General features: G+C 42.0%; 1 protein-coding gene across 1 annotated transcript; it reads right to left on the bottom strand.

Annotated features, from left to right (window-relative positions):
- Window positions 1–519: 519 nt before the first annotated feature.
- On the bottom strand, window positions 520–25,912 carry PROSER2 (proline and serine rich 2). Its single transcript, XM_075521968.1, has 4 exons — window positions 25,773–25,912; window positions 15,887–16,102; window positions 4,303–4,555; window positions 520–3,408 (listed from the first exon to the last, which is right to left on the bottom strand). The coding sequence occupies exons 2-4, from the start codon at window positions 16,070–16,072 to the stop codon at window positions 2,417–2,419; spliced, it is 1,431 nt and encodes a 476-aa protein (XP_075378083.1). The 5' UTR covers window positions 16,073–16,102; window positions 25,773–25,912; the 3' UTR covers window positions 520–2,416.
- Window positions 25,913–26,557: the final 645 nt, after the last annotated feature.

The raw sequence follows: 26,557 nt of genomic DNA, 5'->3' as shown, positions 1-26,557 counted from the left end.
ATTCAGCATACTGCAACTTTATACTTTAGATATTAAACATCTAATTTATTTTTTTTAAATAGGGTTATGTTACAGAGTTATTGAATAGGACTGAATTTCAATGAAACAATTAGTGTCAGGGGTTCCCCCCCCCATTTGCTTAGCATGGACTCTCAGCTATAAACAACTCAAAGAAGAGCTGGCAAGAAATGGTTAGATGTGAAGATTGCTTTGTATGCACTTCACATTTATAATGAAGAATTTGCTTTAACAGGATTTGAAAGCACAAAGGTCATGAAACATTTAAATTTACTTAGCAGGTTATGTTAATAAATTACAATGCATCATCCACATGTAGCACTCCACTCCAGGCTGCACTGAAGCAGGTGCTTGGATGTGTTTTATGTGCTTCCTTGTCTTTCTGATTCAGGACTACAGACTCAGAGCCCAACAAAATAAGTATGTGCTTTACTTGGAGAATACAAGCAGCCTTTTTTGTTTCAGCGGCACTTATGCATGCATAATCAAATGTGGTAAGTGCTTTACCAGACTGAGGAACGGCCACATATTTTAATTACTGATTGCTTATGTATAGTATGCCTGTCACAATGAGGAACATGATCACTTACCCAGTGAAAAGGCTGAAAAGAATAACTACATAACAGAACCAGCCAGATACCTAACAACACAATTAAAAATTTAAGCAGCAAGCAGATAATTTAAAAAAAACAAAAACAACAAAAATCTTTAACTTATGAGGCAGGTTGAGAATGACACAAAGATTTTTCCTTCATGACAGCTTCATTTACAAGTACAGCTCAGCAAGTTTGAAACACTATCACAAGGACTACAAAGTTGTTTATCACAGTTATGTCAGAGCTCCTCACTGAAGGGTGTGTCAGTTTCTATTATAGCCGCTCCCCTCCTCTTCTCCAAGGTTTATTACTCAGATTCTTGGGAAAAAGAGAGGGTTGACTGAGGCTTTAGAAAGTGCACAGAATAAGTGAGTTTTTCCCTTTAGAAAAAAACAAAACACAAGAGAATTCAAACATGCAGGAATAACAATGAGAAATTTAGAGGGTCTGGAGTTTGGCATTTGATTTTAAAACAGCTATTCTGGATGTTTTCAGGTGTACAAAAAGGGAAGGGAGTTTTAATGTGGAAGAGCAGCTTTGCCATATAAAAAAATACCAACACACAAATATATTTTGGGACCATCTTTAAAAGCATGTCTGTTGAACTAAGGCAAAATACACCAACTTGGACCATTCAGGAGCAATGCTCTTAAACACAGCGCTCTCTTGTAACTCCACTTAGCCTGCAAGAATTTTGGCTGTAACTTCTGTTATGCATTGGCAGGGCAGAATCAAATAAGGCTGTGAACAGAGGATTACTAGGGCTGTCAAACTAGAGGAAGATCAAATGACAGTTTTTAGAAGTAACAGAACTTACAACTATTCAGTTTAGTACAGCTATTATTCAAGAAGTAACAGTTTCTTCTCGGGAACCCTAACATCAAAGTCAAGACTTTTGACATAAGGTTCTCACATTTGGTACAGAGTTAACTTGTTCCTATGGCTTCTCTGCTGTAAGATTGTCACTGGTGCAGAACAGTTGGGGTCACAGATTGTCAGGAGACTCTTTGGCTGTCAGTGCGAAAACCGGTGCACGGTGCATATCCTTGAGACTTATCTGGTGCCTTTCACTGGACACGTAGCTTGCTAGAGCGTGACCAAGAAGCAGGTGGCTGGGAAGAAAGGCAGGACTTCAAGTGAAGCAGCAGAGTGATGCAGTCACGCACTCAAAGCTTGGGCCGCTGTGTCAGGAAGGTCAAAACAGAAACCACCCTCTGTATAGTCTTGAGTCAAGTGGGCACGGAGCAAGGAAACAGAAGACTCCACCACTGGTAGGGAATGAAGCCAAGCCAGGTAATATAGACAACAAAAAGTCACAGAAGTATGTCATGCTGGTCAGACATTTCAGTTTTGACATCTCGAGCTCCCACAAACAGACACACACATGTGGGCAAGACAAACGGAGCTCTGTTTTTGGCTTCAGAAAGAGCAAAAGAAAGATTCACCATTCAGTTTGCTATGTACAACAATACTGCACTGTACACTTCATTAACAAGATGCTGTCTGCTATAGTTCAGCATTACTTAAATAAAATTCCTCTTAGTCACAAAGAGCAACAGATGAGTATCTCTGTAGGAAGGAGAGCTGAAACCCACCGCTGTACATGACCGTAGATGGTGCCAGTCCTTCTGGGATAAACACGAGCGGTCATTCCACAGTATCTAGTACCTCCTTAGCTTGCCTGAAGCAGAGAACTTCCCCTTTCTTCTTCCAGTCTGTTTGATCCCAATTCTGTTGGGATTATTCTAGCACAGAGCCATGCTATGACTTTCCCCCCCGCTGCCAAAACATCCCCATCCAAATTATACAGTTTCTTTCAGTAGTCCCAGTTTCCGAAGTGCCTCTCTCCTAGCTTCTTCTGTTGAGCCACGGCCAGAAAACTTTACTGTTATCCCTTGGGATCGAAATCCTGAAGGTCTAGGCAGCGAACCTGATCTCCTCCTCATATCCAGGTTTAGACTAGGTTGTTTATAATCATTAAAACTTGTTGCCGTGTTCTGCTGTGCAGTGCTGACCTTGTTAGCAGCAAGAGCTACCTCTGGTTTGATTGTTACAGTTTTGCCCATAGGAAGGAAAGGGCTGGGCTCACTTTTTAAAATATCATGGATGTTTTGATATCCATTGGGAACAGTGTCTGCCTGTTTGGGCTGCACATCAGGCTGCTGAGTGCTTGGGGCATGGTCCACTTGGTCCTGAGCTGGCTTTCCCTTAACTAGGCCAAGTTTTGTCAGGGCCTCATATCGCGTTTGCTCGGAGGAGAGATCCCTTAAGGAAGAACTTCTGTTACGTGACAAGAAATCATTTTTCTGCAGCTTCTCCTCCAGTTCAGCTGCCAGAAAAGCTCCTCCATTTATGTTGGCCAGCACCTGAGCTCTCCGTTCCTGGACGTTAACTGCTGCTTTTGAAATAGTCTCATTGAATTCTTTGCCACTGACATTTGTTATGTTGATGTTGCTCGGGAACCGGTGCAATTTGGGTGCAGGTACTGGAGGGTGCTTCGGAGCCACAAAATGATCACCGTTGGCTACTGGGGTTTTCTTCCTGTCTGAATTCCCTTCCTTGAGGGCAGTGGGGAAGTGCACCCTGCTCTCCATCTGCTGCTCAGACATCTTCTGGGCCATGATGAGCGGAGTGGGGATAGAGCGAAGCAATTTTGGATGCTGCACTGGAGGAGGGGGTGGAGGAGGAAGAGGAAGCGTCTCAGACATCGATGGTGGTGGTACAGGGGGATGTGGGGGAAGGTCAGCAGGTACAGCTGGCTTAGGGCTCTCAGTTCTCCAGGTAGCATCCAACACTTAAAAGACAAAGCAGCAATAACGTCATTAAGCCTTCACACAGAACAGGATACAAGGCTTTCTTTCACCTAGGATTAGCAAGCAGCAGTACTCCCCTCCCCCAAACTTTCTAACTCAAACTCAGCCCACGTCACCAGAAGAAACAACTGAACTCCTAGTAGTGGCATCTTATAGGTAGCACTATAGGTCAAATCACCATACCTACAATGCGTTCACTAGAAGCCCTCTTTCTGCCATTCACTCACCATCAGCACGTTAGCTTTACTGTGTTTCAATGGCTGCTGCTTCTTCTAGAAGAGTTTTGCAATTCTTATTTGTTATAACAGCCAGGAGAGGACACATTACATCCCACTATGTACTAGCTGATAAATCCATTCTCCAAAAATGGAGAGCGCAAACTCTACAGGGTGAAGAAAACAACATGCCACACACTATCTTGTCACAAACTTACTGACAGGATCACGGGCCTTTCAGTCCCACACAAAGTAACACTACAAACAATCTGTTATCTTAAAACTCTTAAGAGAAAGTCTTAAGAGGTCTGAGAGAAGCAGAGCGTGAACACATCGATGAACACTAGTCTGCCTTGCTGCGATGACTCTGCATAATACTCAGTTCTGTTACAACTCAGTCACCGTGTAGGGGACTAAGATAGCAACCCAAGACCTTAATCATATGCATGACCTCCATGAGAAAAAAAGTTATAGTAACAGCAAGGATTTCAGAAGTCCCAAGTCAAATTAAAATCACGGTCCTTAGAGCTCCTAATGTGTAACAGATTCATCTTGATGTAGTAAGGAAGGTACAGAATTTCTTTAGCTGTTTCTGCTGAGAACTGGAGTATGTCAGGGCTAGGTTAAAGGGAAAACCACACTTTCAAGAAATACTACTACCTGGTTCTGCATCTCTGCTAGGAGGGCCTTCATGGTCACTGCTCTCAGGTGTTGACTGTACTAAGTCAATGATATCTTCAGTCTCTGAATGACTGGACACATTTTCTTCCGTTGACCTTGGAGACTGACAGTGGATGCCACTGTCACGTAGGACCGGCTCCTCCAAGTCATCTTCTAAGGCATCTATGGTTTCCTCAAAGAACATGAGAACATCCTGCTCTTCGTGAGTTAAGTATTTCAGACTCTCATCATCCTATGAGGGGAAAAAAAAAAAAAAAAAAGAAAAAAGCTGGACAGATTAACACCCTACAGGTGAGTACAGATAAGTGCACTGATAGCAACTACAGCACCCCTTTTTGAAGGCCGAAAGGGGCAGGACGAAACAGGCAGGAGTCACATCAGAAGCATCTCCTGCTTGCTGTTTCATCCCTTCCCAAAGAGGCATTCAGCCAGTACAATACATGGGAGGGGAGCAGCCAGGAGTTTACAGTGCATTAGTTTTGACTGAAGAACAGCAACTGGTATTTCATCCTTTAAAGTACCTAACTTCAGTTCAGCAGACAAGTGTCCATTTGAGTTGGACAGAACAAATTGCTAAAAGATCATAAAAGCAGACTAAAAAAACCCCAAACAACCACCCCCCCCCACCCCCCTGTGCCTTTACAAGGGTTAAGATAGCTTCTTCAGGCTCCAAACTGGAGTAAGCTGTTTCAGTTGCTGTGTCAGGTTCAGGGACAAGGCCTGGGAGCCACATGGGAGGGAAAGGGTGCATTCAGGACAGTCCAACAAATGGGTTGATTCCCTTTTTGCTCTAGACCAAAGTGGGACTTGGCTTCCAGAGGCAGAGCTGGAGCTGAAATCTGGCTCTACCACTGCAATCTCCAAGTTATCCAGAGTTACCTGGTAGATAACAAAGAAGTAATAATAAGGAGGAAGAGGCTTTCTAAAGATTTTACCTTTGAGTTACAGAAAGGAAAAATTTAGAATAAATATGAAGACATGTTCCCTAGCAGTAAAGTGTCTTGGGCTATTTTCTCCAGCAGGAAACAATCCTGTAGACTACAGAAGCGATAAATAATCACTTGGATTATCCAGTCTTCATTTTCTATGAGTCACTGCTCTTGATTAACTCGATTAACACAATATCGCTATGAGAAGCTAGGCAGCAATGCGCAAACTCTTTTTCCTCCACCTACACCCTGGGAAACACTCACTTTTCCAGAAGCTTGGAGATGACAAAGAATGATTAGGAAAGGGACTACATTAAGACAATGGATACAGGAAAGACATTTCCCAAGAGAGCCGTGTAAGTTCTGGAATGTAACTAAGTATTGTTGAAAAGTAAGTGAGGTTTTCCCTTTTCTGGATTGAATTTCTCTCTCACTAGGCATATACTGGAAACTTTGCCACCAGTAACTTAACAAGAAGGCACCAGCAAAGCAATACAAGACAGTTTCCTTTCTCATCTCTACTTTTTGCTTCTCCAAGGACAGCTGGTTGTACATGCAGATAACAAGGCTACTTCTCAATGGAGGACTGGGGGAATTTAGGTAAATACATAAAGGGATGCAATGGAAATATCGAAGAGGTAGACATGTCCTTGCTAGGGCAGCACAACTTGCTTCAAACTCGCTGTGCCTGTTCAGATCATCTTACATTAGATTAGAATAGAAAAAACTGTGTGCAGCTTTACCTGTTAACTCAACTCCTTGTGCAAACAAAGCTTTTATCCCCGTCCCCACCACTAAAAATAAGAACAATGTACCTCTGTAGAAAAGTAATGCCTATAGATTAGAAACTATGAAGTGCTGCATTGTACCAAGTGGTGGTTAGTCTTTAAGCACTCAGAACACAACAGATGAGAAAATACATAGGGCTCTTAGTTGCCTTCTCCGGTAAATTTTCCCTGAAAACAAATGAAATACAGAAGACAGACACACAGCCTTTCAGCCATTCTTAGTTCAGACACTTCAGGACAAGTTTGCTTATCTGTGGCTGCAATCATGTGAACACAGCAGTCTTCAGTCACAGCTGGCACAGTTTTCTGTTAAGACAGAAGACTGAAGTCTCACAGGGAAACACAAAGTTGGTTTCAACAAGAGGTTCATTCTACAACTACATTTCTAGAGATTCAGATTTATTGTCATCAGGGTGAACATGGGTTGATGGCTGGGAGACATGTGCAGAGGTGTGGGTACTTGTAATTTAGTCTTACCATCGACAGTGCACTGTCAGAATAAGTAACTTATTCCAGCTTGCAGCAAAACTGCTACAAAAGCTTAAATCTGGATGCCATTTGCAATTGCCTATTTAAAGCACTAACTTCAAAGGCTGACGTATTCCACAGCTCGCACCCACCACATGGCAGAGTTCAGTTTTCAAAGGCCAAGGAAAGTTTTACAGCTGCACTTGAAGAGTGAGAGACAGACAAGCCTTCTTTTTTTTCTTAATGGATGTTGCAATCTCCTTCCTTCCCCACCCAAATACTCATATGGCTGCTATGTCTAGGAGGCAAGAGAATGACAGGAAAGGAGCCATTGTTAGGTAGGTCCTAGCTGGAGCTGAACAGGACTCCAAGAAGCTTTTGTTGTGGGTGAGCTCATTGCAAGAGCCAGACTTCCGCAGGCAAAGGGAAAAAAAAAGGGGGGTTGTATGTAAGAGGTTCACAGTGGCAGCAGATCCAGAGCACGGTACAACACAGAAATGACTGCACCACACTTTGTTAATTTAAAAGAACAACTGCTCCCACATGAGCTTAACTCATTTGATCAAGAGCTGAGCAAAACAGCATGTGAACTGAAGCAAAAGACTTTCAGAAGCCCTTCCTTCCATCCATTTTTGTGCTGCAAAATTTTTGTGCGCTTTTCCATGCCAGGTAAGACTTGCAGGAGGACTGGTCAGTAGAGCTCTGCCTGACTTACCATCCCTCACAGATCTTGCTGAAATGAGCAGTTTCCCTTCAAGTGAAGGATCTGAAATGATTAACCATCCCTTTGCAAATACATTTGTAGTAAACGGCATACCTAGATTTGAAAGGCCAACCTCATCTCAGTTAGCACTTTGATCTCTTTCCTCATGCAGTTTTCCTTCAAGATGACCAATGTCACATTTCCTCAGGAAAAAGAAAAAAAAAGAAGAAAAAAAAGACAGCAGCTCTAGAGAACAGGCAGCACTATGGCAGGTCACCATACTGAGATGCAAGGCATCCAGCCTGGCTAGAAACTCCCTCAGGCAAGGCATATTTCAGTTTGAGAGACAAGGAAATAACTCCATTTTAGACACACAAGCACAGTGAAAATAAACCTACTCAAGTTGGTCAAACCAAAGGAGCTCAGAGATGTAAAGCAAGCAGTGACTGGCTTTACCACTGGTCTGAGAACAGTGGTGTATTATAAAATGCCCACTTGTATTACTTATAATATAGTAAAGCTTTCAGAAAGATGGGAGGAATTTTGTTGTAGTCAGCTGGTGCCAGTTTTAACTAAGGTTACCAAGTCTATTTGTAATTAGTTCATTTTCCACATGTTCCAAGTACTGGAACAGTTCATATTCTTTCTGGGCTGGTTTTCCAGGCCTCCTTTCCCCTTGAAGAATCTGGGTTTTTAACAGTCAAAGCAGAGTCTTTTCAGCTACTCGAGTTATTCCCCTCATACTTTCCACCAACTCCCTACTCTTAATATACAAACACACCTCCCAAAACTCAATCTCACATACACCTAAAACTACCAACTTTAAAGCTACTGTCAAAAGACAGCCTAAATTTGAAACTTGAAAACCGTGTCTTAGCTGAGGATTAAAAGAGACTGCTTGGACAGAAGAAATTTGGGATGCAAACAGCTGAAAGAGCTGAGTATGCTCAGATGGCATTAGTATTTCAGATCCCTGTGCAGCCAAACATTTCCTGCTTATGCCAAAGAGGAAAGAGTCTGTTATGATGGTCTTTGGTGTAAAAGAGGAAAAAAAAAACAAGAAAAAAAGAGAAAAGAAGCATAGAATGTTTCATAGAAAAGATCCCTTTCCTACCTGTCCAAAACAGTGACTTAATACCAGAGGCCCACAATTTTTCACATGCATCTGAAGAAATTCTTAACATCACATCCAGACCTAGAATCCCAAGACCAGCACACCTTTAACAAAAACAGAACAGCAGGGGAAATCCCAAGACATCTGCAGTGTTAAAAAAAAAAAAATCTTAAAACTGGTAGAGAACCAAATGGTACTACCCATGTCAAACAGATCCACTTCAATTACCAAAATACCAGGAGAACCGCAGATTCAACTGATTCATCATCAGTCACTTGACAGTGCCAAAGAATTAATAGGCACAGTTCCACGGGAGAGAAGTGACTGGATGCTTCTCAAAAAACCAAACTATTCTAATATGTAGGAGGAAGAGACCTATGTAGCACCACTTAGGCCTCAGCCTGCTAATAACAAGGCAGGTAGTTCTACTTGTAAAAAGAAAGGGGGGAAAGAGAAAGCCTTGCATGCAGGAACAGTATCAGAACAGGTACAAAAGCTTCAGCACAGAAGAAAAAGGCAAGTACCTCCAGTTATATTTACAGAAAAGAGAAACAGAATGGATCATACCGCTGCACTGCTTAAGTTGGAAGGAAGTGAATTACAGATAAGAACAAGAACTACCATACAGGATCAGACCAAAAAGTCCATTTAGCTCAGTAGCCTGCCTTCAGCCACCAGTAATGCACAGGACAGGGGAACGGGGTTGGGGGGGGGAAGAGCATTGCTGTAAATTGGATGGATTTATATTTTTCTTCCCTACATTCTTCCACTTTCCAGCAATACATGGCTTAAGGACTTCCCAGTTGCATCCGCATCTGTGTACTTAATAGCCCTTAATGAGCTTTTCTAGTATGAATTCATCTTATTGTTTAAGCCTATTTAAATGGCTGGCATTCACAGCATTCTGTGGCAATGAGTTCCATAGTTTAATTGTGTGCTGTGTCAAAAAGTACTTCCTTTACAACCCACTATCTGATGATTTTGATAATACCATCGCATTTGGTGAAGACTATAATATTGAATGTTATTTTCTTCAGTTTATTAACATAATTTTACCTGTGTGCCTCATAATAGTTAGCAAAGCATATAATCAATAGGTCGTAAGTGCAGAAACAAATGATCTACAAGTATTTAAAAAATAAACTACATGAACTGAAGTCATAAACTGATTAAATTACTTCTAACCTACTTTTAAAAAAAAACAAGCTAAAGCAACACAAGATCTACATCAACTCTGAAGACATCTCTCTGGTTATCAAAGTTAGGCTGATCAGCTTATAATTTCTTCTTCCCTTTAATTTCTATTTTAGAACAACGTTGATAAAATTTGGGAGAAGTTTCAGGCAAAAGCCACTAATGCTGTTTATAGAAAAATCAAGTAATTTCACACTGATCTCATTTCTCACTAGAGGGTTACTGACTTGGCCAATAGGTATAAGCACGAGATGTCACGTACCTTGATTTAAAGGCTTTATGACATGGCCCCCCCAAAATACACTTATAGATGAATAAGGAAACTATGCCTAGATGAAGTTACTGCAAGGTACCTATGTAACTGGGGACAGGGGAGGGATTGTTATTTTTGAGAAGTACCATGTCTTCTTTTATTATACAATTTACGATACAAGTCCTGAACAGATTTATACCTATACCTCTAAACTTTTGATACTTCACTAACAACAGTAGACAATTAACTTCGTATTTGTTAATCCCCTTATGCTGGATGTTGCTGCAAGAACTAGGTAGGACAGAATGAGACCTTCATGAGCCATATAGGTGTGCTGGTAGTCCATAGGAAAAAATTCAGTTGAAAAATGCATGAATATAGAGTGAGGAACAATGTCTAAGTGACAATACAAGACAGAAGGAGTTGCAGGTCAGTTTAAGTACCGTAAAAGAGGAAAGAGTGCTGTTCAGGTATGTGAATATTATTCTGGGATACATTAACCAGGGTGATGAAATAACAGCACATCCTCATTCAGAACACAGAGTTCAGATTCAGTCACTAAACTTTGGAAAGGATGCAGCCAAGCTGGACAGGGTCCAGAACAAAGCAAGGAGTGCAGAGAGTTTAGCTGCACAGGAAGGCTGGAAGAATGGAGCACGTTATGTTTTAAAACAGGAAAGAATGGGTGGTAGGCAGACACAGCCCTGTATGTATTTTAATATATAAAATGTTGACCACTATGTGCACTGAAGGAGAGACAAGTTAAAATTGGCTTTCACATTACAGAAACTCTAATCCAAGTACTCCTTGAAAAAGAAAGTAGTGGAGTACAAAGAAATGACTTTGGAAGTTCAGGAATGCCTACCAGTGAGGGTTACAGAGCAGAGCTGCCCAGCTGCTGGAATAATCTTTATCTACCAGATCCCACTTTGAAGCAGAATGATGCAGTTTATAGATCCTGAAGGCAATTTGCACTCTATGCACATTCTCACTAGCACATTTTACAGCAAGGTCATTCCTTGCTAGGAGTAAGGCTCTTTACCTTAGTTCTATACCCATGGTCCAAAGCAAGCAGTCCTCAAGCCCCTCTTCCTCTCTACTTCTTGCCCTGCTGGTAGGAACAGTGACTTTTATTTTTCTAAGGCATACTGCTTCCAAGTCATGTTAATATCAATTTCAAGTGGATGAAGCATAGCATAGCTCTCTCCACACCCTTCCACCTGCCCAAAGACAGCTGTATCCATAGAAAGTATTGAGCAGTCATGAAAATTCTTGTCATTTTTTTGTGTATTGTTATTTGGCAAAGTACTTTGACATGGTGAAAGACCCTGTAGTACAGTAAAGCCCGCAGAGTGTCAGTACCAAGGGGGAAAAAAACCACATTAGTTTTATGAAAAGAGTCCTTCTCAGGACTTTCCCTTGAATGTACCTGAAGTACAGCTCAGCATCACAAGACTCTGCACACTCAAATTGTGAGAAAAAAGGTGGCAGTGGGATAACAGACATATAATCTGTCCTTTTCCAGTAACTCCTAAAACCACACTGGAATCCCAGGACCTCTTCAGAGAGGCTGGGGCAAAGAGATAGTAATGCAGTGCACTTAGAAAACCAGGTCTGTTGCATTTGAACTATCTGTACCGATCCAAAAATGATAAAGGTCATCGCAACTAATTTTTAGGCTCCAAGAGACATAACTACAAAATAACCAGGTCAACCCTGAGTTAAAAATGGCTGAGTGTGTGAAACAAGATACTGAGCAAGTTCAGACTACTCACAAGATACTTTCTCTTCTTGTCTACATAAACCAATGTTCAAAATGTCACCTGTACTATACAAGGTCTCTAGTAGTGACAAACGATCTTCAGTGACTGGGTATAAAGTCTTGTTAGAGCCACAGAGGAAGCTCATTTGAAGAAATAACAAATGGAATAAGCAAGACATCTTTTTAGAATCATGGCCATCTGCCAATTTAAGCCACTTGATTAGAGACCAAGAGAAATAGTCACTTGACCAAATTCTAGAGGTCAACACCACCCCAAAAAGAGTGGTGATGAACTGTGGCATGAACTGAGGATCTGTCTGAAACAAAGGCAAAAAAAATAAAAAACCCAACCCCCAGCATGATCCATTGAAAGTAACAAGGACCTCACTATCCCTCAAACCTATCACTCAGTAGGGCATGTTCAGATACAGAAGGTATAGTACTGAAATCGTACCAACAGGTCCAATGCACTGACACAGCTTATTACTAGTGCAGTTCCAAGTAGCACAGCTCACTTTAGGTACAACCAGCACCTTCTGGTATGATTTTTGCAGGTGATGCTATTGTCCTAGCATGTTCACACCTAGAAGCTAAAGCAGTTACTCATGGCTGAGAATAGATACACAGTACAGTTACCAGAGTAAAGCACTGAAAAAGGATTGGCTTTAAGAAAAGTCTGTCTGTGCCTGTTTGCTCAATGGAACAAGACATATTGCTTCAAAAAAGGTAAGACCTAATTTTATCTCCAAATTAAGTGTCCTTAAATTGCTGCAACCGTATTTCACTGCAAGTTAATTCTTACACCACATATCAGGGAGTGTCATTTGAGAATGGGTTTTGGAAGTCAGAATTGCCAAGCAGAACAAAGTGTTTTTGTTTACCCTCCCCCTTGGACAGTGCAATTGATTCCATGTATTGAGAAGACACAGTTCTCTCATCCTTTTGCCAAGCATGGCATGGATACTACCTTCCTTAAAAAGAAACCAGAATATATGTGCAAATTCATGTCCTCGCATATAAGAACTTTCATGGTTATAACAGTTGGTGTGAGATGAAAATATCAAGGCAAACATTTCTCCCATCTAAACGTAGGTTCTTGTACTTGTCTTCCAGCTGCTGTGATAAATTTGGCAGCATAAATCCAGACCCGAACATCTATCATCTATGTGGAAAATTCTATTGCAATCAAGACAGGACATCAGCACCTTGCTTTCCATTTAAAAAAAAAATAAATTTGGCTTTAAGGACTGCAATTGTCAAAGATTAACTAAAAGCACCATTGTGTCGGTAAGAAGCAGCTGAGTAATCTGGCAAAATTAAACTGAACTGACAACAGCTGACTGGTAAGAATCACACACACAGAATTTTAAGACCTTTTTGGCACATGGCAATTCATGTCCATCTCCTAGTCATTCCTAAACTGATAACCAGTTCCACAGCAAGTAATGCCAGCGCAGACACACAGTATGCAAGAACAGTAAACAGTCAGCCAAACTAGCTCTAAGCAGACAGCGTAGGCTAAAGCTGGTCCAACTGTTTGTCTCTATGATCACATCCCTAGGTTTGTTTGAGTGCCACAGATGCAATACAAAGGTTATATTTGGTGACTAATGTAGTTTGACACAGAGAAGCTTAAGAGCTTCTTTTTTTTGTAATCAAGTAGGAAGAAACCTGCAGTAGTACAGGCCTGTCAAAAACCACTGCTACACTTCTTTCCTTTGCAAGGCCATTCAAAAAAATTCAAAGTCAACCCTGACCTTCCTTGTTGTGTCTCTAGGTGAACAGACCCAGAGAAGCGATAAATGAAGAGGCAGGTAAGTCTGTAGGTGCTTCTGTTTCAGGGCCATGAAGGTCCAGTGTGCCTAAAAATCTGCCCCTTCCTTCCTCAGAACTGGTCTAATAAAAAAATTATTTGTCTACACAAAGTCATCTATCCCCTCCCTTCTCATTAGGCCATCAAAGCTTCTGCATCTTCTAAACTTTTAAAATAAAACTACTGAAGCAAGAAGTTAAGGTCTCTAGGAGCATGTTCCAGCAATAGCTTTTCCTCTTACAAATCCCCTGATCTGCTTAGTGGACTGTAAAAATCATGCTTTTAAAACACAATTACACAAAGATATAGAAAAAGAAATATTTGAAGAATACTGCTCTTTATCCTGAGGATTTCTAAGGCCTGTTTCAGTGCTGAACAGACAAAAGGTATCAGCCAGCGGAACAATGCTGTTTTCTTACATCAGATCACAAAAAGGAAAGATCTGAGCAGCACTAAAGACTTGAGTCCTATTTACTCAACCACAATTGGCAGAATTTCCTTCATATTCAGTTTACCACAGACACCCTCTCAAACTCAGAAACTGAAATTATGCCTTTATTGAAAAGAGAATGTCAGGAGTGATACATTGCTACTTGTACTGAAATATGGGTGATGAACTCTGTTCTACATCCAATGAAACCAAAGAGAGTGGGGCATGCTTCCTCCTCTTCAAGTGAAAAGGAGTCTCCGTTCCCCAACTTGTTATTCCACGCCTGCTAGTTGTCAGCCTTATCAGCCATGCCACCTACTATACTGCTGGAAGAACAGTCATGGAAGGGGATCTGTGGCACCAGAACTAAACTCACTGGTACACGCTTCACTTTCTTCATGCACAAACTCAACCAAGATAAACTAAAGGCTTTGGGAACCTCTTTTGCTGATGCACAGGTCTGATGGGAATTGCCTATACCTGCGGCCAGCTTTTATTCCATCTATAAATTACTGCATTACAGAGTAGGAAGGGATTCCAATTCTAGCTGATGCATCATCTTATGGGTTATCACATGGTAAGATCTAGTTAGACTAAGGGAATCTATGTAATTTTCTGACACAGCAGACTCAGGATGAGACTATTGATTTATACATAGCCTTGTTATTCAATACTGATTTTTTTTTTGAATGACCAGTCTCATGCCTGCTATGGCAGCTAAGAATAAAACCCACAGAAACACGATTGGCTACTAGTTTGACTCCAGTTTTCCAGGTTATCAGAGTAATGCATAAAATTAACTTGTAATTCTGCATAAAATTAAGTTAAAATTCTTTAACAAAGTGAAACTCCCACTGTAATTCTTTAAGATCCAATCAGTTTTCAAATAATAAACAACATACCCTAAATACCCGAGTCCAAATGGTATACTTGGCTACGGTCTTGACGTCCCCCACCCTGACCTTCACAACTTTGTTCTAGAGCAGATCAGAAACATTTAAGGGACTAAATTTAGTAATACTTGTGTTGTGTTTTAACTAGCAACACAAGCTGCCTTAAGGATATAGCAGAATATTAACTGAATTGCATTTTCATTAGAAACAACCAAGAAGGAACATCTTTAGAATTACCTCAGTTTCCAGAAAGCTCTCGAAGTAGCACAAAACAGTGGGCATTTCTGAGATATATAGATAAATACAGGTATCAACTTGCTGACTTATTTTCATCACTTATTCTTTCACAGCAACAAACTACTTCACTAAAAGGAAGCTAGCAGCGAGGGCAGAGAGAAAGATCTGAAAAGCCTAATTCCATGTTTAAGGAAAGACAGAGATTCAGATTCCCATTTAGGGAAAGCATGTTTACCAGAGTGCTCTTTCCTCAATTAAAAATGGATGACTTCCAAATGGTTGTGATGATAAAAAAAAACAACACACAAGGAACCATACCTGCTTTCTAGGCTTAGCCTGTCACAGTACAAACAGTACTGTTGAGTTCATTGCCTGAATCATTCTGCTAATCAGAAAAATGCAGAAGTGCATCCTACTCCCTCAATTACTCAGCTACTATTTAAATGGCCACACACTCATATTCACTAATGTGAAGACAGCCTTGTTTATGGTGACATAGTTGTTACTCACCTAATTATATGAAGGTGGAATAAGCTGAGACCTTCATTGAGTAGTGTCAACAAGGAGCTTAAGCAAGAAACAGCATATAGAAACAACACTATCATTAAGTTCCTTTACGAGCTACTTAAGAAAGCAAGGGCAAAGATGTGCACCAAACTGTGCACCACATGTGGGTGGTTGCACTGAGCTGCCCAGCATAACGTGTGCTCCTTACTGCTGCTCCCGGTTCTCTGGGAGGAATGGCCAAAGAGAAGCACTCTCCAAGCTCCAAGACAATCAGACCAGAATAACAAGCTGTTGTACCAAATTAGAGTAGTTATTTCTGGCCTTTCCATTTGTTAACAACCAAGACCACAAGCAACCATTTAGGACTAGAAATGGCAAAAATCAACTCTTAGTAAGAAAAAAAATCCTGTGATGGGAACAAAGCTGCTAATGTAACTTGTATCACTAAGCATAAGACTCAATAAACACTTACCAAGGCATGATTTCTGCACCTAGCTTGGCTGCCACGATTTTCCACACTGCCACCCCTTTCCATGCTCCCAAGCGCGTGCTTTGGAGAGACTTCGGATGTCATTTCAGGAGAATCGGAGAGGAGATTTCTAGGCATCACACCCTCTTGACTTATTGATCCCGATGCAGCGTAGAATGCCATCAGCATATTACGTAGGGCTGCTAGCTTTATTCATTTCTGAAAACAGAGAATAACGTGTTGTATTTAAATCTGGTTTTTAAAATACTTTAAAAGGAGTGGAAAATAAATAGTAAGAAAAAGATCCCACACAAGTTAATAAAGGGCACATCTTTATGCTCTGGAACACATCTACCACCTATGGGCACCTTCTAAAAAAAGTGGTCTTATTCTAAAAGGTGACTTTAGAATCCAACATCGCAAGGTTCTGTACTGCATCTTGTGTGCTTCCAAACCAGATGTCTACATTTACAAGCATGGATCCTGCATACATACCTGTCCTACAGATTCAGCTTGTGTTTTCCATTATGACACATCATTAACAGTAATAAAATCCCATCGGCTGAGATACCAACTGACCCAGTTCAAACATCTTCATCTTTTACTAGCTTTTAGACAAGAATTCTATTTATCAGATCACATGAGGGAAACAGAACCCAGTTCATTTCCTAACACTGCTGCAGTTAACTCATGTGTTACTGAAGCAGCTCTATGCCACTCCTTCCGGTGAAAGATCCATGAACAGAACTTAATGCCATTTTTGCACCATTGTGTTACATGGCAAAATTGCATTTTAAAGCTTACAGAGCTTTTATTTCACTCAGCCATGAAGAAACACTGCTTGTACATTTGGAAGATACTTACTGGAACAGACATATGCACCAGACACTAACTGGAGCAAAAGCCCCCAGTTTTTTAGGCTATCCTAGTGCTCAGTTCTGTAATACTTCTCTGAATTGTTGTCATCTCCCAAAACACTCTGGCAGAATTTCCTGCTTCATTCTCAAAGTACCACAAAGACAAAAGTCATCCTTTTGCCCTAACAGCACAAACGGGGGGGGGGGGGGGGGGGGGGGGGGGGGGGAGTAGAACCTAGCTCATCTCTCTCTCTCCAATACGTTAAAACATCCTTCGCAGCAAGAAATCGCCTTGTTCTTTAACAGCCCATCCTTTCACCCACCCTGCCTGTGACCAGGAAACAGCAGTGACGCATTCCTCAAAACAGTTGGTTCTGAGGTACCATGTTATATACAACCAGCTGGGAACTGGATACCATTACCCTGACACTATACAAATGAAGTGAGATGGTACTGCTTCCCACGTGCTTCTCCCTTTGTTATGGTTCAAGAGGTGACATGAGAAGCAAAGTCAAGTCTGCATTTCCAATTCAATTGGATATTTCTCCTTCCTCCCTACCCCTGTCAGCTAAGGGCTGAGAAACCAGAGCCTCCTGGTAAGCTGATTACCATTTCATAGCGGTGAGATAACATCTGCCAATACTGAGCAACAATTCCATCCAGCTGATGGTTTCCTCCCAGAAGAGGGCTATGACATTACCAGAGGTATGCATGAATGCTCCCTCGTCTATGCTGTAGCACCAACATGTGTCCTGTGGGAAGGCTCCCACACAATGTAGTGAGGCTGCAGTCCAGCAAGTCTTGGAAGCACAATCCACATAAACAGAGCACTGGATTGCCACAATAAAAGCATCCGACAACCTTTCTTATGAACATTAAGGTCTAACGATCAAGATTTAGCCTGGCTTTTACATAAAGAGAACATTCTTCCTTTCTTCTATTAATAACATTAGCTATAAATAGACACAATGCATCCTCAGGATACTGATCTTTAAGTGATGCCACAGAGGTAGAAACATGCTCTAGGTCCTGGTTTTCAGAATCACAAAAGACAGGCAGACATGAGAGTACTGGGGCAGCTGCTGTACCTCTGGTTGCCACACACCCAGGCTCAAACCAAAAAGCTATGCTGCAGAAAGCTAAACTGGAAAGGAACAGCCCGAGTCTAGAACATATCCTGCAACAGCAGCTCCACCTACAACAAATCCTGTGGCACCAAATAGCCACATACACACAAGAAAATGGGTATCATTTTTAGTAGTCAAGATTTTCTCTTGATAGTCTTGCCACCTCTAAAATTCACAGAAAACTCCCACGGACTTCAGATTTCATCCCATGACTTTCAAGGTGACGTTCAGATGGAAAAGAGTATATTTCTAAGGAGGGACCAACAAGAAGTGAGTACTCCTACTGACATCCAACATAAGGCAAGTATTATTTCTCATCAGCACTTTTAAGCTGCAGCATCAATTTTTAACCAGGTGTCCTCAGTATAAACTGGACATGCCATGTTTGTTCAGTGCCTCAGTGATGTATTATAGACAACTACTACATATCTAGAATTACACTCAAAACTGTCGGTGAACATTTCATAAACTACTTAATGAGAGGTCATAGATCCAGATTACAATAGATATCATAGACAAGACCCACATTTAAAGACTAACCAAATGAAGATATTAATCCAAGTTACCAAGAAACCAATTAATGAGCCAAAACTTTGACAGAGAAAAAAAAAGTATAAGAGTACTGTTCTGCTTTCTCCCACAGCAACACCTTAGCATAACGAGGTCTAAGCTTCATAGTGGGCTATCTAAATCCAGGACAGCAGGAACACCCAGATTCAGTAGTAATAAACATTAAAGCCACAAGTTCTAAATAACAACAAATAACTCTGCTTCCAGCAAGCTCCTCTTACTCATTTTGGAGCTCAAGCTCAGATGTTTCACAAAGCTCCTGAACAAGGAATAAAGGCAGTGACTGCGACTGGTTAGCAGAGCCACCCACACAAGAGCAAGTAGCAAGCATTACGGCACTGGTTCTGCTTTTGTGTTGTAAGCCGTGGAGGTTCTTTGGAGGTTTTACTCATTTCAGACAAGCTCCGGAGCCATGCAATAGCCTGCAGAAAGGGGGTGGGGGATAGATCTTTTTCCCTTCTATCTTTCACATCATCTTTAACACTTCAAGGGTACATGTCAATAAGGTCATAACCCATTCATATACATTATTTCTTGTCCCTTTTGCTGTGTTTTTTATACCTTAAGGGAGAAACTTCTACATATTTGTACAGTGCCTAGTGCAGCTACAGCTGATGTGAGGTTGCCCCAGCACTGCTGCAATACAGCATGCTTTACAGACAAATTCCCCTCATAACCACGGCTAGCACAGAAGTCCCTTCATCCTTTTTATGTCCTCTCTATTAAGTGAAAGACTTTGTGAATTTAAGATAGAAATAGCAAAGAATCTAATGAATTTCAAGACCACCCCACTGCCTGTTTCAGTTGGATTGCCTAGGTAACAAGCAAGGGTTCAAAAATAAGGTAACCATCCTCAGAGAGAGCAAGAACAGCAGGACGACAGGCAGCTGTTCCTCCTGACCTTCAGAGATGCATTAAATATGAAAGTTGCTTGCAACAGGATTTGTTGCTCAGTCTATTCCATGCACTGTAGTGGGTTTTCTTTTTTTTTTTTCTTGGTTTAAGAGATGTGCACCTGTACCATTGGGGATTAATGAAAAAAAAAAATCAGACCATGATACAAGAGTACAGAAGTGTGACAGGAACAGTACTATTTGGAAAGAAGATCCCAAATATTAAACCAAAAAGGCATCTTAGGGCAGCTGTGATTCTATCAGCTGAAATGATCACTTCTCAGCTACACTAGAGCCAGCCTTCATGAGATATTTAAAACAATACAATTCACATATCATGCATGTTTGTCAGAGGGTAGTAGGAGGAGATGAAATATTCTGAAGTTAACATTGAATTTCACCTCCAAAGATTTAATTTTGTTTTGACAGAGGCACATAATTCAGACAGACTGCCAAAGATAAGGTGAGGTCTGTCCTTTTAAAAAGGATATTTTTATAGTTTTGCTGACTAAGATTACTTCTCCACTGAAGTTCAATGTTGGCATTTACAAGGGACTGTTTCTGTAGTAGCAGGAGATTGAAAAAATTGTTTATTAATAATTCTGTTTGAAGACTAGCTTAATAGGCAAAAGATCAATCCCACAAAAATGGAAGACATTTAGAAGCTAAAAGTCAACCGCTACATAAGCCAGGACCGAAAGCCAGCAAACAGACAGCATCATCCCTTTTACTGCACAATACATTTAAAGTAGGTAGAGTTGACAATTTTTAGAAAGTTATCATACATTTTTAAAAGGGCACAATATCAGTCTCTCCCTCCCCTTCACTATACATACAATTTCTAGAACACTCTTTGCATAAACCGTTTAAGCTAGATTTCTAAGCCTAGACTGTACTCTGAGCATCACACACACTTTGCCTGTTCTTAAGCAGCTATTTCTCAGTGATACAACTGAAACATAAGAACCAGCTAGTGAACTTCAAGGTTTGTTTAATCTGTCAGCTGTATACAGACATACCAATGCACACACCATCAGTCATCTTGCACTCCATGGCGGTACTTGAGTTTGGAGAGTTAAGCATCTGGAAAGAACATCTGAAGTACTCTGAGGTCATTCAAAGTGTTACTGTGGGATAGGTTTTATAAAAACGATGGTACAGGGGCAGACTAGAGACCTGTATCTCTATTAGCTTCTGACAGTTAGCAGCAGATGCTGAGGGAAGAGTACGCCAAACAAGGCAAGTAGAGAGTAGGAATTCACTCAGATACCTGCACGTTGTCGTCACGAGACCACAGGGCTTCCCAGAACAGGCCAGGTATTTGCATCTAATAAACTGGTGAATTTTTCCTTGTATTAAGTGCTCCTGCAACATACCTTTGAACCTGCTGTACAAGATCACAGCTAAACAAAACCAACTGGCCTATGACATCTTCACTGAGCCACTGCTGTCACCAACTCCTCAAAACCAAGTGATCCAGTACAGTGGACATATTTCCTCCTTGTGAACAGAGCTATCAGCAACTGAATTCTTCTCACCTCCTTCAGTATATGAAATATATAGTAAATCCTTGAACTTTAGAGGTAACCCATGTCCTACTCTTGTGATATACAGTAAGATTTAAGCTTTCTGGTCAAAGAATAGACTAAGTGACAGTACTGCCTACAAAGGACAAACCTCACAGGCAAGCTGACTAACTCTAGGAGCACACAGGATAGCTGAAGAGGTATTGCTTCAAGCACATAAAACCCCCAGAATCAGACAGTAAATTTGGAAGTTGTTCTTCTAGAGATTCAAAACAAAACTGAAGTAACAATTGGCAACACTTGATGTTTAGGAACCAAGGTAAACCAAAACTGGCCAACATGGTTAAATTCTGACTTTTCTTCTCCATATCATAAGTGTAGATGCTTATGATAATGTGCTAATGCATTTTACTATGATGCATATTCCTTATCTGCTCATGAAAAATCCTGTCTGTCCAAAACAGTCATGGCTGTCCAACATCCAGTAACCAGAAATGTTCCTGCCCTTGTTCAGAGAGGGACTGTCACCATAGTACAGCCAGCCAAATAGAAATACTGACCATTAAAAAAAAAACCCCAAACAAAACCACCCCCCACCCTCCTAGTCTATGTCAGTACAGTCCTCTAAACAAGAACCAGGCCAACAGCATTTTTATAGACATTTCCTTGGATATCAATTCTGATTGAGATTTTCAGAATGGGTGTCAAGTACATTTGAACAATGTTTAGCAAAGTAGGAACTCGAGGTACTCTCATGGTAGCATGGCAGCCCAGGACAGACATGCAGCTGCAACTAAAGTAATTAGAGTGCTAACAGCCATGTAAGACTCCCAGAATCCAAGGGAATTTAATGCAAGTAACCCCAATATTTTGTTTTAAACTTTCTGGTTTCTGTGGTGCATTTGTGACAATTCAAACTTTCCCCTACAGGCTGGAGAGCTACAAAATCCGTTAGTTTTAAAACTAGAAACAAAGATTCTCTCAGTCCTCTAAATCTGGAAGCTGGAGCCTCAAGAAACACACTGAATGTCATTCATACAACTCACACTAGAATTTGCAAGAGCTGCCAACAGTGAAATAATTAATCCTGTGTACATAAGTTTTTAAAAGAACTAGATGGGCAAGGCACCAATTCAGTAAAACTTAAATCCAGCTGACTTCACTAAGATATTTCATCACACACTTCAATAGTTTGCTGAATTGGATCTCAAATTAAATGTAGCAACCACTTAAAAAGAAAGGAAACAATCACAAACCAACATTTTCATCACCTAAGTAATAATTCAATTACTACACTGAATTCTCCAAATCGTGCTTTGCTCAGAAACAATGCTTAAGGTCACACCTTTGACTACATTAATCCAAGCCTCAAGATATCAGAAAAAGAGGGTTCAATACTGCGCTTCATTCTTAACTGGTCTTCCTGGATTTTCAAGAACAACCTTTTTAGTTTTTTGAGACCCTATACTTTAGAAAAGGCGTCACCTACTAAAGACAGAATCACAGAATCACTACTAAAGACAACTAAGCCAATGCAAGATGAGACCTTTTGCAAAAGCCTAGATCATCATTATCTCATCGTCCTCTCCGCAGTGTTTGGGAAATGCTGCTTCTTGTAAAACAGACAGTGGAATACCAATGCAGGATTTGACAATACTGAGCACACTGGTCCAGCCTCAAGACAGAATTTATTCAGGAGAAATCTGTGAAGCACATTCTCACATGCCTTATCCTTTGCAAGTAAACTCTGATCCCAGTTCACTACATCAACAGCAGCTTCAGCTGAATCCTGTTGCCTAAAGCAAAGAAGGCAAGTGGCAAAGGTTTGTATACAACAGTGTGGATTAAGTCACCAGAGAAGGATTCCTGAAGTGCTCACATTTCCCATGCATTTACAGCAACAGAATCCTTCCCTGCCCCAACTAAAAATAAAACTACAGCCAGTGACAAGTAGTTACTTTTCTCTAGATTAACATCTTGCCCAAAGATAATAAGGCTCTCACTGGTACTCTCCAGTTGAGATTTGATGAGCAGTATCTGCTCAGTGGGAAAACTACATACGATACCCAGAGCTGTCTAGTCCAGTATAATATGGGGCTTTAAACACATCCAGGTGATGGCTCAGGTCTCCTCTGACTTCAAACGTCCTTGTGCAAATTCCAACAAGGAAAGTGTCCAATTCTTTTAAAGTTACTCTTTTTAAACCTCCCCTGTTAACATCAGGGTGGTGCTATCTATGACAGCCAACACTTTAGAAACATGAAATGTACATAAACAATTTCAGGCACAGACTCCTCTGTAATTAGTCAACTTCTGTCTTGTTACAGGTGTAGCATCACTGGGGTTTAGGGTTTCATTATGTAACTACTGCTACAGTCATAGCAAAGGTGAACCAAATCCTGTTTTACAAAGTATTTAAGACAGCAATATAATTTTCAGCCCCAGTACAGCTGTGTCAGTCTCACAGCTGGATCCTGGGTTGCTTTCCTACATTTCTTTTTGTGACTGCTGTGCTGGTATAGGGAGGAGGGCAGAAGACATCTGAAGCACAAAGCAGAGATGTTTACTTTAAAAAGCAGCTAATTTAATGCATGTTTCATTCCTATGTAGGTACATAAAGGTCTGCCTGCCCAAGGCAAACAGAGCTGAAAACACCACTGACAAAACAGAGCAGTAAAGTCTTGGCCTGCACTTTCCTTGGTACAGGGATAATCAATACAAACTCAATTGAAAAGGATATCTTTAGGCAGTTAGTTATCCTGGGAATTAAAATTCCTTGCTTTTACTTTTTAATTAAAAAAAAAAAAAAAAAAGGAGACAGGAGGACATGGTAACAGTATTTGATACAGCCTGCCTGTCTGGCTTTGAAAGCCACATTCATATGCTCATTTATTTTCATGCTCCAGTATTTTAGAAGGTCAGTCAGCCTGAGACTTGTCAACTGCTCAGGAGTTAAGTTGTTCCAGTTACTACATTCAACCAGCAAGCCCCTCTGCCAACATTCTTGGTTAATATTTCTCCCAGAGGCATGCAGAGAAAAAGCAGCTATGACCAACAGGAGGAGAAGAGTTTTACTACTGACAAAATAAGAGAGGTGAAATACAGAATCTCCCAATAGAGAGATGTAATATAGAATCTCCCTGTTCCTTTCCAATGTCAGGCATTAATTGTACTTCGAGCCAAAACTTCATTTTACTCATTACTCTCCATTGTAAAAACCGCAAACAAATCCTTGATAAGAAAGGCACAGCTAGAAAAATCTATTCCACTCCTAAGAAATAATTAGTATCTTCATTTCTTGGAGACCTAAGTGAGCAACTTTTTTTTTTCCTTTTACTGTTTAAACACCAGCCCCCCCCCCCCCCCCCCCCCCTTATACAGCAGTAATTACTGCAAAGGAAGGAGAAAAACCACAATCATTATTCTTTATAGTAGTACCTGTACAAGGAAGTCCATCTGCAATACTGCATTAGTCAAGGATCTGTAGAAGAGTCTTAAAATAATACCTTTTTATTAGCCTAAGCCAGAAATTGGGAACGCTTTTAAAACTAAGACTTATGCTTTAGGGTTTGGAAAGAAGTCTTTCCTTCTGTGCTCTTCATAAAAGGAAGGGAAAGGAAATAATTGTTACTTACATTTCTGATACTTATTATAGTTTAAAATCCTTGCAAAATGTTTAGAGAGATAGACAACCTCCTCCAAGTTTCCTTCATATTTCATCTGCATACTTGTTACCACACAAACCATCTCTTGCTACACTTGTGCACAGGACCAAGCACAACAGAGCTCCACTTTCAGCTACCTCCTCTCAGTGCCACTAAAACAAAAACTATTCAGGAAACATGCCCATGAAATACTGGGTTACTGGAAATCCCGAGAGTGTTTTTAAGGCTGTGGTTTCTCTTACATATACCAAACCTTGCCCGAACTACCTAAGATTATGATCTTACAAAGCACTAGCAGTCTCACACTTACCATCTCCAGATGGAAAAGGCACCTGACACAGAGTAGAAAAAAAAAAGTATTTTGAACTAGAATCTGCTACCGTTTAAGCCAACAGTTTTTCCAATGGTAACATTAAATTGTAGTCAGAAAATGAGGAGGAATAAGGCAGCTCTTTCCCATCACCCTTAGTCAGTCAGTAACACAATACATCCAAAGTTTAACAATGCATGGGTATGAAATCTTTCCTTATCTCTCTTTTCTTTTAAGTTGCCAATATCACACACAAATTGTTATTAGACAAGATATGAAGGGGAAGAACAAGAAATCAAGGGGAAAAAAAAAAGAAAAATAATCCTTAACACAGGTCAATACTGGGAAACTACACCTCATACACAGCAGGGAAGTGGTTAGCTAATAGTTTTTCTCCTCCCCTCCTCTGCACACAAAACTAAACCCAGTCCAAAGCACCGCTCCGGGGCTGTGCCAGTCTCCCTTTCCTCGGTGACAACGCGGTGGCAGCCCCGCGCTGGAAGCGGCAGCAGCCCGGCAGCGCGCAGGTCCCCGCCCGCCGCCCAAACCCGAGAGAACAGCGCGGCGAGAGCCCGCGCAGCTACACGGAGCAGCCGCCGTCCCGACTGCTGCTCTTGGCACCGCGGCAACTAGCGTGAGGGGGGCGAAAAAAATAGTTAAAAATTCATTAGTGAGTAACAAGCCCAATATTGAACCATTCCTATCAACGACTGACAAACGCGCGGAGCGCTCCGCGGCCTCCCCCCGAAGGGGCCGCTGAGGAAGACCGAGCCAGAGACAGGCGGAGCGGCAAGAGCTCATCGCCTCACGCCAGCGGCTCGCCGCGCCGTCAGCCCCCGCTCCCAGGAGACGAGCACCGGAGCCGGGGGGGAAGCGAAGATCCCCTCAGCCAGAGCACCGCGCAGGGCGAGGGGAGTGCTCGGAGGGGAGGCTGCACTCACCGGCTGCGGGGAGCAGTCCGCAACTCTCCCGGCAGGAGCGGCAGAGGGCAGAACGACGAGCGGGAACGAGCCCAGACGAAGGACTGCAGCGAGCAGGTGGCCGGAGCTCCGGTCAGGCGCGGGCTCTACCGAGCAGCCGCCCCCGAACTCATGCGCACTGCACCCAGCCACCACCCACCGCGGGCCGTTAAAGCGACAGGCGCTGCCCCGCTCTGGGGTGGGGTGATGCGCTCTGCGTGGGGAGCGGCGATCTGTCACGGCTCCGCCTAGCCCGGGTGGGACGGTCGCCTTTGTCCCGGGCTGTCTGGGCAGGGCGTAAGGCCCGGTAGTTCTCCCGCCCAGGCGGCCGAGGGCGGCAGCCTGCGGTACGGTCTGGTCTGAGGGGCTTCGCTGTGCTGCCACATAACCCCCTGGTGCGCGGTTTAAACGCGTGTCCCCGCGTCCAAAGCGCTGCCTGAGGTGGCTCCGCCGAGGAGCGGTCCCTAGTGTCCCCTCAGCAGCGTGCGCGGGTTGGGGGACGTGGGTCTCCACAGGCACCCTGTGAGGGCGGAGAGGGAGGCGAGCTGGGCGCCATGACAGCCCGCAGTGGGCGAGGGGGAAGGCGATACATTTGGCTTCGTCTGAAAACCCTGAGGTAAAACCTTGCCCGGCCTTGGCGCCTCAGGGCGGCGGGGATGGCCCCGATCATGAGGGAGAAAATTGTGTTGGATCTGGTGTCTGTGGGGCTTGTCCCTCCACTGAGCTACTGGGAAATGTTGAAGGTAAAAAAAGTGAAAAAAGAGGGT

This window comes from Mycteria americana, chromosome 1 (assembly GCF_035582795.1).
Source record: "Mycteria americana isolate JAX WOST 10 ecotype Jacksonville Zoo and Gardens chromosome 1, USCA_MyAme_1.0, whole genome shotgun sequence".
Lineage (NCBI taxonomy): Eukaryota > Metazoa > Chordata > Aves > Ciconiiformes > Ciconiidae > Mycteria > Mycteria americana.
Note: the sequence above shows the minus strand (reverse complement) of the source record. Positions and strands in the feature narration are given on the sequence as shown.